The following is a 12,207-nucleotide window of genomic DNA, read 5'->3' on the forward strand; positions in this document are numbered from 1 at the left end:
GAATGGGTTGTTTGACGTGATGATACTGTGGGGACTAAGTGAAGCTAACATTGATCTTGCCTCTCTTATGTAAAAAAGATATCCTGTGTTGTTTATGTCTGCATTAACCTGCTAGCAGGAAAAAAATAAATAATTTGAACTGTAATTAGCTTGGGAGTAACATCTAATGACTAAGGGAGTCTGTGAGATTAACTAGTTTTGGCAAAAAGCTCTAAATAAAAGTTAGAGCTCAATTCCAAATGTTTTTTAAATTAAAATATGATTTAATTTAAAAATCATCATATTCTCTCCAATCAACAAATTAATGGGATTTCCTCTTTCCTTTTTAAAAAGCTATGTATACAAAAAGGGGTCCTCTCTCTCTTCTGTTATTCACAAGTAGTACATGGTTTGTAGACTCCTCTCCTGCCCTCAGTCATATTCAATCACTTCCTCCCTGGAGCAATGAGAAGAATATAGAGAGACAAATTAGCCTAGCACTTGGGAATGACAGAAAGCCAAACCAAAAAACTCCTAGTGTAGGTCCTCAGACACACAAATGCTCTGTGTCTATCCCTGTCTAGCATGACTCATGTTGGAATGAGCTTTCTTTTGTCTAATAAGCTCAAGAGAAGGTTTTGAAATACATGCAATACATGCTAGGATTTATGGAAATGAGAGAATTAAGAATATGAGTGGCACCGAGCACAAGGAACTGTCAGGGACTCTACTGGTAAGAACACAGCAGCATAAAGAAAGAAGAAATGGGATGTGGGGCTGATTTTTTTCTGGGACTGGAACACATGCCATCGATGCCAGATATCGTAGCAGAGACAGATGGCATGGCAGATGCTGTGAAAGAAAAATGACTTACTACTAGGTGAACCAGAAAAAATAAACAAGAAGGACAGAGGAAAAAGTCCACAAGTTCCCCTCTGTTGTCAGAAACATCTTCCCATGGCTATAAAATATAATCGCATCCCATAGGGTTGCAGATTGGAAAGTAAGTGTCTTACTACTTTCTCCACTGATTGCACATTTGGAATTTACAGCTATTCTTTTGAGAGGACTCACTTTCTGTCTATTGGTTTTTCAAGGAAGAAGTGAAGACAACAACAAATTGGATATATGATGCCTACATATTATGAAGAAGATGCTACTGCTAATCTTTCTTGGCTCAGTTGGTTGCTGTGTGATATGTAGAACCCGGATGAAACTCGTCTTGGTTTATTTTAGAAATGTTCCCAATTAACATCCTTTCAAGGTGCAAATCAAAGAGGTTGGCATTTTAATAAATTTTTTAAAAACATGTCTTAGAAAGCTGGGCTGGGCTCTTTCATTACGTCCTTGGGGTTTAAAACAGGTGCCTATAAAAATCCTGTTAGCATGTGTTGTGGCCCCGTGGAGTTCATAGGAATGGTTGAAACCAATAAAAATGATTTTCACATGCTAAGGGTCTAATATGAGATACCCAGACACACACATACAGCACAGTGCCAACATACGTAGATTTAATATAGGAAAATTCATCAATAGGCACTTGGCAACCACTGTTGCATCACTTATATTAGACAGGAATGGAAGCAATCAAGCCTAAAATCACCAATCTGAGTTGCTGAAATAAAGACAAGTGTGTGAATGATATTAAGGATTTTCTGGCCATTACAAAAAAAAAAAAAAAAAAAAAAAAAAGGGCTGGGGACTGGCAGGTATCCAATGATGGTTTTGTCATATTTGCAGAAGAAATTGAATGATTAAAAGACTATAGAGTGTTGTTGGCTAACAAAGAACTACTGTGAGGCCTTTCAGGGTAATTTTGATTATATATAACATTTACTTTCTGTAGTGTTTTTAGAAACACTAATAGCTCTCTAAGGTAGACCCCATTGTATACGTATAACTTTCACTCACATACACATTTGTGACTTTATAAAATCATTGCAAAAATGAATTCTAATAACATGGAAGCCAGAAATAGCTTGGACACCTTCCCCCCCCATTTTTAGGGGAGCAAATGCACCCAAGGCCTCCTGGCAATCCCTATTTCTCATTTTCTTCTTATTTCCTATTTCTTCTTCCGTTGGCCGGATCAGCCCTGTCCTCTGCTACAGTAAAGTAGAAGACACTACATGCAGAGAATGGGTTTCCAAAGACTAGTATCAAACTGGCATTTCCATCAGGCCCACCTTGGAACAAGTAAGCGTACCAAGTTTGAGGATATACATTTTCTGAAAGCCAGGGAGAAATTATAGGGAAGCTCTTTCAATCTGGAACAAGTCCTACTTGAGGAATTTCTGTGGTACATTCCTACTAAATCCTCCCAGAGAAATAAGCCTGAGAGCCTGAGGAACCAGCTAAGAATGGATCCCTTCTTGGGGGAGGGTGGGGAGAGCTGACTACATTCCAGCATCAAGTGGTTGATGGCTGCAGGGCTACAAAATTCCACGTTCCTTGACCTAATCATCAACAAATGCAAATTTCTATGGTCTGACATCCTTCCTTAGACTTCCGAACTTGTACATTGACTTGATAAAATGGTTGACAAAATATTCTGCTGTGTGGAATTTTCTATGAGAAACTCAGGGAAAATTAAAATATTCTCTGATTCTAGTAAAGGCCGGACAATGTTGTAATTACAAACTCTATGGGGTAGCAATCTTGTGTGTTTAATGTTAACACTCTGAAGCTCCCTTCTAATAAATTTCAACACATAATCAGTGTTCATACCGCAGACACCATTATCATATCAGTATCACATAGCTTAGATCCTAATTGAGAACTTCTCCCTTCTAGAGGTATATAATGCAAATTATAATGTTTTGTGCTTGAGAGACTCCCGCATTCTATCTCTACAATTAGACATGAGGGTGGGGCGGGGACAAAATGGGGAAAAAAAAAAAACCTGAAAAATCCTATACATGATGTAATTTAATTGCAAAGGACTCTTTCCCAAGGAGGAAGACAATGCCACAAGCACTTAAAATGGGAAGCAATTTCAGTTTTTCACAGCCCCCACTAAATAGTATTTTATTTGACACTTTTGTTCATCAGATAGCTTTAGTGTTCTCTTTTTATGTGTCATTGGGAAGAGGGTGACATCATGTTATCCTTGCGATGAGCACTTCTTACACTAATAAGATGTTTATGATTGCTTTAAAACCTCTTTTTTACTTTGATAAAAATATGTATTTCTAGATTATTTCCAGAGATCATTCTTTTTTTAAAGTTTATTTTTGAGAGAGAGAGAAAGAGTGAATGTGTATGGGGGCGGGGGGGGGGGGGACAGAGAGATAAAGACACAGAATCAAAAGTAGGCTCCAGGCTCTGAGCTGTCAGCACAAAGCCCGACAGGGGCTCAAACCCACGAACCGTGAGTTTATGACCTGAGCTGAAGTTGGACACTTAACTGACTGAGCCACCCAGGCATTTATGAATTTCTAACACTGCTATTGCTTTATAATAAACTGATTTTCTCAGCATTAAAAAAGCAGAAAACTCTAGGAGAAAATTAGACATATAAATTTTTATATTTTAACATTTCTCTGTAGTTGCACAAGAGATAAACGGCAAGGAAAATAATTTCCATGATATTTTTTTGTCAGAGATGCAACCTACCAAAAAACTCAGATATACTTTCGTATGTACAATCATTTGGAACTTCTGTAACTTCTATAACCCTATAGCAAGAATAAACCTTTACAGAACCTGATTTATTCCAAGACCCTGGACTACCTTTTGAATCATCAAGGACAAATTTATCGTCAGTGTAATTTTTGTTGATTACTATATTCTAAGTCCTTGAAACTGTGTAAATGTATGTCATATTGTAAACCTCAAATGACTTTTTGCCCTTTTCCCCCTGAAAATCTTTATTCTCATTCACCTCAGGTAAGTCTAATCCATGCCTGCAAATCTCAATTAACTAGGACACTGTTACTAATTTGTCCTCCCAAACTATTTTCTTCCTCATTCATCTTAGGTAGGCTCCATAAATAAATGCAAATTGAAGAAAATTTAGTTTTAGGAACATTTTCAAAGTTTCCTTGGGGAGATGCCTATTGTCTTAAATTAGTTTTAACAGGAAGGCGATAAAATGTTGTAGCTCCTTGAGAATCAAAACCCAAATTGCAATGAGACCTCATTTTGAAGTAGTCATTCTTATAAAACCTCTGCTCATGGCACCACTGAGCACTTGTTACCACAGATTGGAAGCTAATCAGACCCAGTCATTACAAAAGAGAAAGATCATCAAGGGACTTCCTCCAAAATAATGATGGCTGGGTTATAAACTCCCCTTGCAATTAATTTTATTGGTTTAGTTGATGAAATAGCAGAAGGGAAATGAACCTGGAAACAGTGAGCACTGTACCCGGCAGGAGCCACAACCCCAGTGCCTGGGACTGCGTACAAAATGAATGAAAACGCAGGACGCAGAGCTTTGCTTTGAGGGTAAATGCTGAGGCCAAAAGGCATCCCCTGGAAAGGTTTTAATTTTCCATATGCAATCAACTAAGTCTGAATAGATTTGATTTCCTGCCGTTAGTGAAAGAAGTCGTCAAGCTAGAATCAACAACTCAAGAGTCACTTATCAAATTTTGTCACTCACCTTCCATGGGGGTGTTACTGTCTGGTCGATTTGCAAAGACTACATCCACATACTCGAGCTGCAGCCTCTGGAGGGAGCCCTTCAATCCTGGGAAGAGAGGCAGGAAAAATCCAAAAAATGTAAGTGTAATAAGCACTATTAGAAGTAGTTGAAGTTTGGTTTCCTTTAAACAATTTACTTTAAAAAAAAAAAAAAGCACTGGGGCACCTGGATGGCTCAGTCTGTTGAGCGTCTGACTCTTGATTTCAGCTCAGGTCATGATCTCACAGTTTGTTAGATCAAGCCCCACGTCGGGCTCTGCACTGACAGTATGGAGCTTGCTTGGGATTCTCTCTCTCTCCCTCTCTCTCTGCCCCTTCCCTGCTTGTGTGCCTGCTCCCTCTCTCCTCTCTCTTTCAGCATAAAAAAATAAACTTAAAAAAAAAAAAAGCACTGAATTAGTTTCAAAAAGACATGGAATACAATGAGGTATTAATTGGCCCCTAGAACCTTTAAAAAATATATTGGGGCACCTGGGTGGCTCAGTTGGCTAAGTGTCCGACTCTTGATTTCTGCTCAGGTCATAATGTCACAGTTTGTGGGCTAGAGCCCGGCATCAGGCTCTCTGCTGATAGACTGGAGCTTGCTTGAGATTCTCTCTCCCTCTCTCTTTGCCCCTCCCCTGCTCATGTGCACGCTCTCTTGCAAAATAAACAAACATTTAGAACAGATATATAGATATAGATAAAGATATATATCTCAAAGGCTGACTTTGTCCTTAACAAAGAGGAGTCTTATAACTTCCTCAGTAACTTCAGTACTCCTACCCCACCAGAAAAAAAAACATACTCAGTAATGATCTTTCATAGTGACTCATCTGTGGCAGTATCTAGAAGCAAAGTTTAGAAGAAAAAGTAGCCTAAGAGTTTAACTTCTTCTTGAAAAGTGGGATGGGATACATTTATTGCACATCAAAAACATTAAAATGGTATAAATAAGAAATAAGTGACTGCCAAATCCATCTTAATGTACACATGGGTTGTAACAAGAATAAAAGGATTGGCAAATGAAGGTTTTGCTCAACATTTTACTAAGTGGAACAAAGCTTGAAGAACGTTAAATATAGCTGAGCTCTACCATTTCTATTATTCCTTTTCTTTGGGGAAGAAACAAAAACACAAGAAGCTATAAAGACTTAGGGCATATAAAGGAGAGAGTGAGAGCTTAAAAAAAATCTGGAACCAATAATCTAAGTTCCAACCTAACCATTTGGTTACATTCCTGTGACTATGCAGAAAAAAATTATTTAAATTCAGTAAAATTAATACTTCCCTGAAATAGAATGTATTGTATATAATATTATGCAACCAAAAGGAGGACAGTTCAAGAATCATTTTATCTCATTTCCATGAGACACAGCATTTCCTTATCAGCCTATTTAATTCCTCAGGAAGACCGGTGGTTTTTCTCTTTTTATTATAGGCATAAAATTAATTGCATGTTAAATGAGGCTCTTATACATTTAAATTTGGCTCATTTAAATTTGATTTTTCAAACTGGTTTACCAGCCAGCCACAATTACTTTTCTGACAGGAAAATGAAGTTGTTGGATATAGTTCCGGAAATATTTTTCATTCATTGAGAAAGGATTGTCTGTGTTGATGGCTTCTTAAAAGAAGGATTGATGAAGAGATTAAGGCAGACAGGTGTTATAAGTTCCAATGCCTGCTCTCAAAAAACTGCAGTGACTTTCAGGCCCAGAGGGTCACCAGCTCTCTCAAGGGGCAGCTTGAAATAAAATCTACCTTAAAAAGCACTATGATATAAGCCACTTTTTAGAAGCAATTATACATATGGAGGAAGTAAGGGAGGACAGGATAACCAAGTGAACAAATAATAGAGTATCACAGGTTGGAAAGGTTGGAAATCTGTGCTCTAGCATGCTGTGTGATTCAACTTGGGTTACTTGACCTTTTTTTTTTTTTTTGGTGGGGGGCGGTGGTGACTCAGGTCTCTAATCTGCCGAGGAGATAACAATACTTACTACCTTCAGGATCACTGCTCCAGAGAGCAAATAAAACGAGCCGTCAAGCACTTTGTTAGCGTTAATCGTCTGTAGAAATGTGGTGATTATCGCAGTGGTGCTCACGTCTGGAAAGGTTCAGAATCAGAGGTGCCAAAGACTAAATGCTAAAGATTTTCAGTGGACCTCCTGGTTCTGGAGGGAGGCATTTAGTGACGGTTCTGGCCCATGCTTGGCCCTGGAAACAAGTGTCCTCCTTTCTGATAATGGCCCTATCCCTCAGTGTCTCTTCTAAACAGCTCAATGTGGGCAGAGCCACCAGGAGAAAAAGCTACAGCTGGCTTGGCCACTTTGTAGTGCTACGTGATCGGCTGTGACTTGAGTCATTTACTCTCCCATGCCCTAAGCAAGTGCTAAATCCCAATTTGATCCTCAAACTGTGCTGGGCTCTGGAGGTGTAAAGATGCATGGACACTGTATTTATTTCCAAAGAGCAAGCAGTGCATAGTGAGAGCATCTGCTGGCACAGGTTCATTGCTCAAGGTAATAATGTGTACCCACTAATAACGGCATGCACTTGATATGAAGGTCAGTCTCATTGTATTTGGTCATTCCTCACCTCTCAATTCTTTCTCTGGAAGGCATTTCTTTTTCCCTGATATATAGGCTGAGATTCAAGTGTATTCATGTGAGAATAAAAGAAATAATGTGCTGCATCACGTCAGTGATCCACCTGAACTCCCACTCTGACTTTGAAGTGAAGTAGGAGGAGATTGTGTCTTTCAGAGATCCTGTCCCCTAACTTTGAAAATGTCAATCATATAAAGTCTTGAAATCCACGGTGTACATTTTTGGGTTTTACTGTCTGTGACATGAAAAGTCATTGGTAAGGGGCTGGGACATGAGGAAATAGGAGTTAAGCAGGGGAAATGACATTATCAGATCTCCATTTGAGCTGGTCATGGGCCTGCTGAGGATGATCTGTCAGAGGCAAGGGTGAAAGCAGGGAGGGGGGCCAGTGAGCAGGTCACCAAGTCGGTAAGAAGTGTGCAAATTCTGGACAAGTTGTGGAAGTAGCAATAAGAGGACTTGCTGTTGTGCTGGATACAGAGTGTGGAGGTCAAAGAATCAAGGATGACTCTTAGCTTTTTGGCCTGAAAAGTGACGTGACTGTTAGTAAGATGGGGAAGTCAGGGAGAGCAGGTTGGTGGGAGCCGTGGTCTGAGCCACTTAAGTCTGGGCAGCACATCAGTCAAGCACATGGAGCTCTTGGCAGCTGGATGGACCAGCCTGGCAACCAGAGGTCAGGTCTATGTGCAGGTGAGGCACGGGGTTTGGGATCCAGGGTACTCATTCAGGCTGGCCTGAATGACCTTGCTGATGTCGCTTAGCCTCTTTGGGCCTTTGGTTTCCTCATCTGTCCAAAGACAAAATAGAGTTAAACGACCTTTCTGCTTTAATGCTTCATGTGACTACAAACCAAATCAGGCACTCCTGTCCTTTCCTGTGTGGATGCTCTAATCTTGTAGAAATAAACTATAGCAACATAAAGACATGCTCAACAAATGTCTCCTTGAAAACTATTTAGGGTTTATCTCTAATAAGCAAATAGTCATGTTCCAGCTGCACTTAGGAAATGTTTGTTGAGCACTGGCTTGGGGCCAGGTATTGTTTTAAGTTTCAGTAGACGTGCAAAAATACGTTAACCTTGGCTGCCGAGGAACATCCGGGCAGCTAATCACAACTTAAGGGAGATAAGTGCACCAGTGCAGTGAATGCACTTGCTGAAGGCACTTTTGACTTTAGTCTGTCCCTCAGCACCAACCCAGTGTCTGTGGGAGCAAATATAGGAGAAGCAGGAGAAAAGCTCCCTGTCCTGGAGATGTCTACAAGTTAACTGGCAATTCCTCAAAAGTCCACAGGATAGTAAGTTATGTTATATAAAGAAAATAGCTTTCAAGTGAGAAAAGAAATCTAAGTTCATTTTCCTTTTAGGCTCTGCAGATTAATAGGAACTCTATGGTTCATAAGGTAAACTTTAATTCAATTCAAGCCTATTTCACAGGCATCTAAAGAAATATGCTCATTCCAGATGTTAAGCACACTGGCATGGTCAGACATGGATCAGATGTTCAGTGTTGCCCGTTGAACTGTGTAGAAACAAGGAAATCCATAGTTTGGAGATTCTTCAAGGGTTCTACTTGAATATGCTGTGTCCACACACTTGCCTTCCTTTCTAGCTTGAAAAACAAATGTTGCCTTCAACGATGGCCACTCTTTCCCTATATAATTTTCCACCTTCTCGGCAGACCTCTCAGTCATAATTTAAGACATGTCTGTTTATTTTTATAAGGATTGTGCTGTATTAGAATAATCCATGTGGCTGCACCTCGCATTATGAAACACGGTTATCCTGAGTGGGTGATTTCAGTTTAGTATGAATATGGAACACTGGGAAGGAATCTGTGGTGAATCCATCAAGAAATTTAATCTTTAATTGAAAAAGTCATAAGTTATCTTTTTAAAATAAAAGTTCAGATAACTGGGTTTAACACTTGCCATTCATTAAAAAGTTTTAAGCAGTAATTTCTCAGATTATTTTCCTCTTCTACTCCTAAAATAATGATAGTGGGTTTGTGTTTTGAATCATATAACAAAACTGTCATTCATCTGGAGGACAAACATACACTAAGACATAACCTTTGCCTGTAAAAGTATACAGTTTATGTAATCTTACAATTTGACTTACCACACTATCATATTTTTTCATATAAGATACTAAGAAAATTTGATCTGCTAAATTTTAATCCTGGCAAAAATTGGGGCTTCAAGAGTGTTTGTGGAATGGCTGAATGAATAGAATTTCAAAGCTTAATAAGACCTTGGGATTCTAAATGGCTGTAATAAACCTATTAGTGAAATTTCTACCTTCTTCTTGTGAATCCAAGAAGCATGTTGTTCCTAATTGGATTTAAGTGAAGGACCTTGAGCTCACTGAAACGGTATTTCATATGAATTTTTTAAAACTGCATTATGTACAAGACAAGTTCATTTTATATACTCTGTAAACCAGCTCAGGTGGCCAAAGTCACCCAGCATTCAAGTGGCCTGAATTGTACATGAATTGAACTTCTGTCTTGTCTTCTAAGAACACTTAAAAATATATATATATTATATATATTAAAAATAATATATTATATATAATATATAATTGTCAGTAATATATAATATATATAAATTATATAAATATATAAGTATATAAATATTTATATATAACTATATATTTATATATAAATTTATAAATTTATAAGTAAATATATAAATATATATCAATTATATATATATATATAATTCATTGTCAAGTTAGCTAATAAACAATATATACAGTGTGCTCTTGGCTTTGGGAGTAGATTCCCATGATTTATCACTTACATACAACACTCAGTGCTCATCCCAACAAGTGTTCTCCTCAATGCCCATCACCCATTTTCCCCTCCCCTCTGCACCACCCCCCCCATCAACCCTCAGTTTGTTCTCTGTATTTAAGAGTCTCTTAGGTTTTGCCTTCCTCTCTGTTTGAAAGTATTTTTCCCCCTTCCCTTCCCCATGGTCTTCTGTTAAGTTTCTCAAATTCCACGTATGAGTGAAAACATATAGTATCTGTTTTTTTTTTTAACTGACTTGTTTCACTTAGCATAATACTCTCCAGTTCCATCCACATTGCTGCAAATGGCAAGATTTCATTCTTTCTCATTGTCACATGATATTCCATTGTATATATAAACCACATCTTCTTTATCCATTCATCAGTTGATGGACATTTGGGCTCAAAGAACACTTTTTAAATTTAATGTGCATATGAATCTCCAATGTTCAATAAAGTCACCTTCATCACGAAACAAATACCAATGAAATCCAAGGATAATGATTTGTAAACCTCTTCAAATTTTATTTGAGGCCTAGGAATCTAATGTCCACTCCCCCCCCCCTTTTTTTTTCTGCAAAATTCACTCAATTCCCTGATATCAGCCTGCCTAGAAATATCCTTTCAGCTGACTCTTTTGGACTCATGAACATCTTTGTCTTAGGCTGAAACTATGACCTGCAAAATAAACAGTAACAACATACTAATAAATAATCCCAATTCTTTCTCAGTCTCAAAAGTTTGAAATGTGTTAAAGTTTGAATCTGGGTCATTTTGAATTTTCAGCTGAACTGGTTTATCCATCCTGAGAGATTAGTTCCTAAGAGAATTCCTGACTTCTTTAAAGGGACAGAGAATTTAAGGTTTTTCTGCTACGTTGTCTGGGGCTTGCAGAAAACCGATTTAAAAAAGAGAATTTTGAAATTATGAACACACTGGTAAATACCGAAGCAATGGAGATGCAGTAAAAAGCACAGCAGCTTCCTCCACTCTTTCTTTCCTTGGTTTTATATTCTGGTTGATTGCCATCCTGTACCATTTTCTGAATCTCTTTTTTAATCGATTTGAATTAGATTAAAAAGAAAAGAGAAACAAGAACTCTCCAGGCAGCACACTGCTGCCTTGTTTTTCCGCTTAGTACAACAAGCTAACACGAGTTATTTCTCTTTGGGAGGGGGCAGTTATTTCTTATGGACAGGTTTCACGGTGGATGACTCAAGTCACGGGGGCAAGACTAGAGCAGGAATAGTAACAGTTTTAAGAGGCAGGCTGGATTTTGCTTTGCAAGGTCAGAGTGGGCATTACGGCCTGAGAAGGGATTTAGTTTGGTTTAGGAATGTGAAAGCTTTCTCTAGTGCTAGAATGTGCTTATTCCTTATGGCAGCCTTAGAACGTTACTTGGTAAAGGGGGCCCTTAACCATGGTATGAAGATTAACAGTGGTACTGTTAAGAATGATGACGTAATGACAAAAATAACATTTATTAAGTGCTTATTATGTGATGGATATTGTGCTCAATGTGAATTCTCTAAAATCAGTTTCTGTATAGTAATGTTGTAGAGTAGGAATATTTATAGCCCTTTGTATAATCAAGAAGATGGAGGCTTAGTAAGGTTGAATAACTTGCACAAAGTCCCCTAGCTCCTAAATGACGTAGTTGAAACTTGAACCACTGTTTGTCTGGTTTCAAAGCCCAATGCTTAGAAATATATTAAAAATTAGTTAGTGAGAAATACCAAACTCATACAAACACTTTGCAAGTGTCATACAAACACTTTGGAAACAACTGAATGATATATTTATTACTGTTAACAAATTTATATATAATTTATAATTATATACATATATAATTACAAATTATATATATTAACTATATACACATGTAATTAATATATAAATTATACATATTAATTATATATGTGTTATTTATAGAATATATAAATTTATATATAATTTATATAAATATATAGATTATAAATTTATTTTATCTATTTATAATTTTATATAAATATATAATTTTATATAAATATATTATATATATGGATTATATATAAATTATAAATATATAAAAATTTGTATATATATAAATTTGTATGCATATAAATTTATATATATATATTATTATTATTATTATATAAATAGATTCTCCAAGATCTGGCTTCAAAAACTTTCTATGTGATTCAATTTTTAATTTTT

General features: G+C 37.3%; 1 protein-coding gene across 5 annotated transcripts in view; it reads right to left on the minus strand.

The window, feature by feature from the left end:
• Positions 1 to 12,207, minus strand: part of KCNAB1 (potassium voltage-gated channel subfamily A regulatory beta subunit 1) — a 413,540-nt gene that overhangs the window by 54,989 nt on the left and 346,344 nt on the right. For 3 of the 5 annotated variants that reach the window (XM_045503169.1, XM_045503170.1, XM_045503171.1), the window contains exon 8: positions 4,586 to 4,672. The exons of the other annotated variants lie outside the window; for them this stretch is intronic. In XM_045503169.1, the coding sequence (XP_045359125.1) occupies positions 4,586 to 4,672 (87 nt within the window). The remainder of the gene's footprint in view (positions 1 to 4,585; positions 4,673 to 12,207) is intronic. 5 annotated transcript variants of the gene reach the window in all.

Source organism: Leopardus geoffroyi, chromosome C2 (genome assembly GCF_018350155.1).
Source record: "Leopardus geoffroyi isolate Oge1 chromosome C2, O.geoffroyi_Oge1_pat1.0, whole genome shotgun sequence".
In the NCBI taxonomy this organism is placed as follows: Eukaryota; Metazoa; Chordata; class Mammalia; order Carnivora; family Felidae; genus Leopardus; species Leopardus geoffroyi.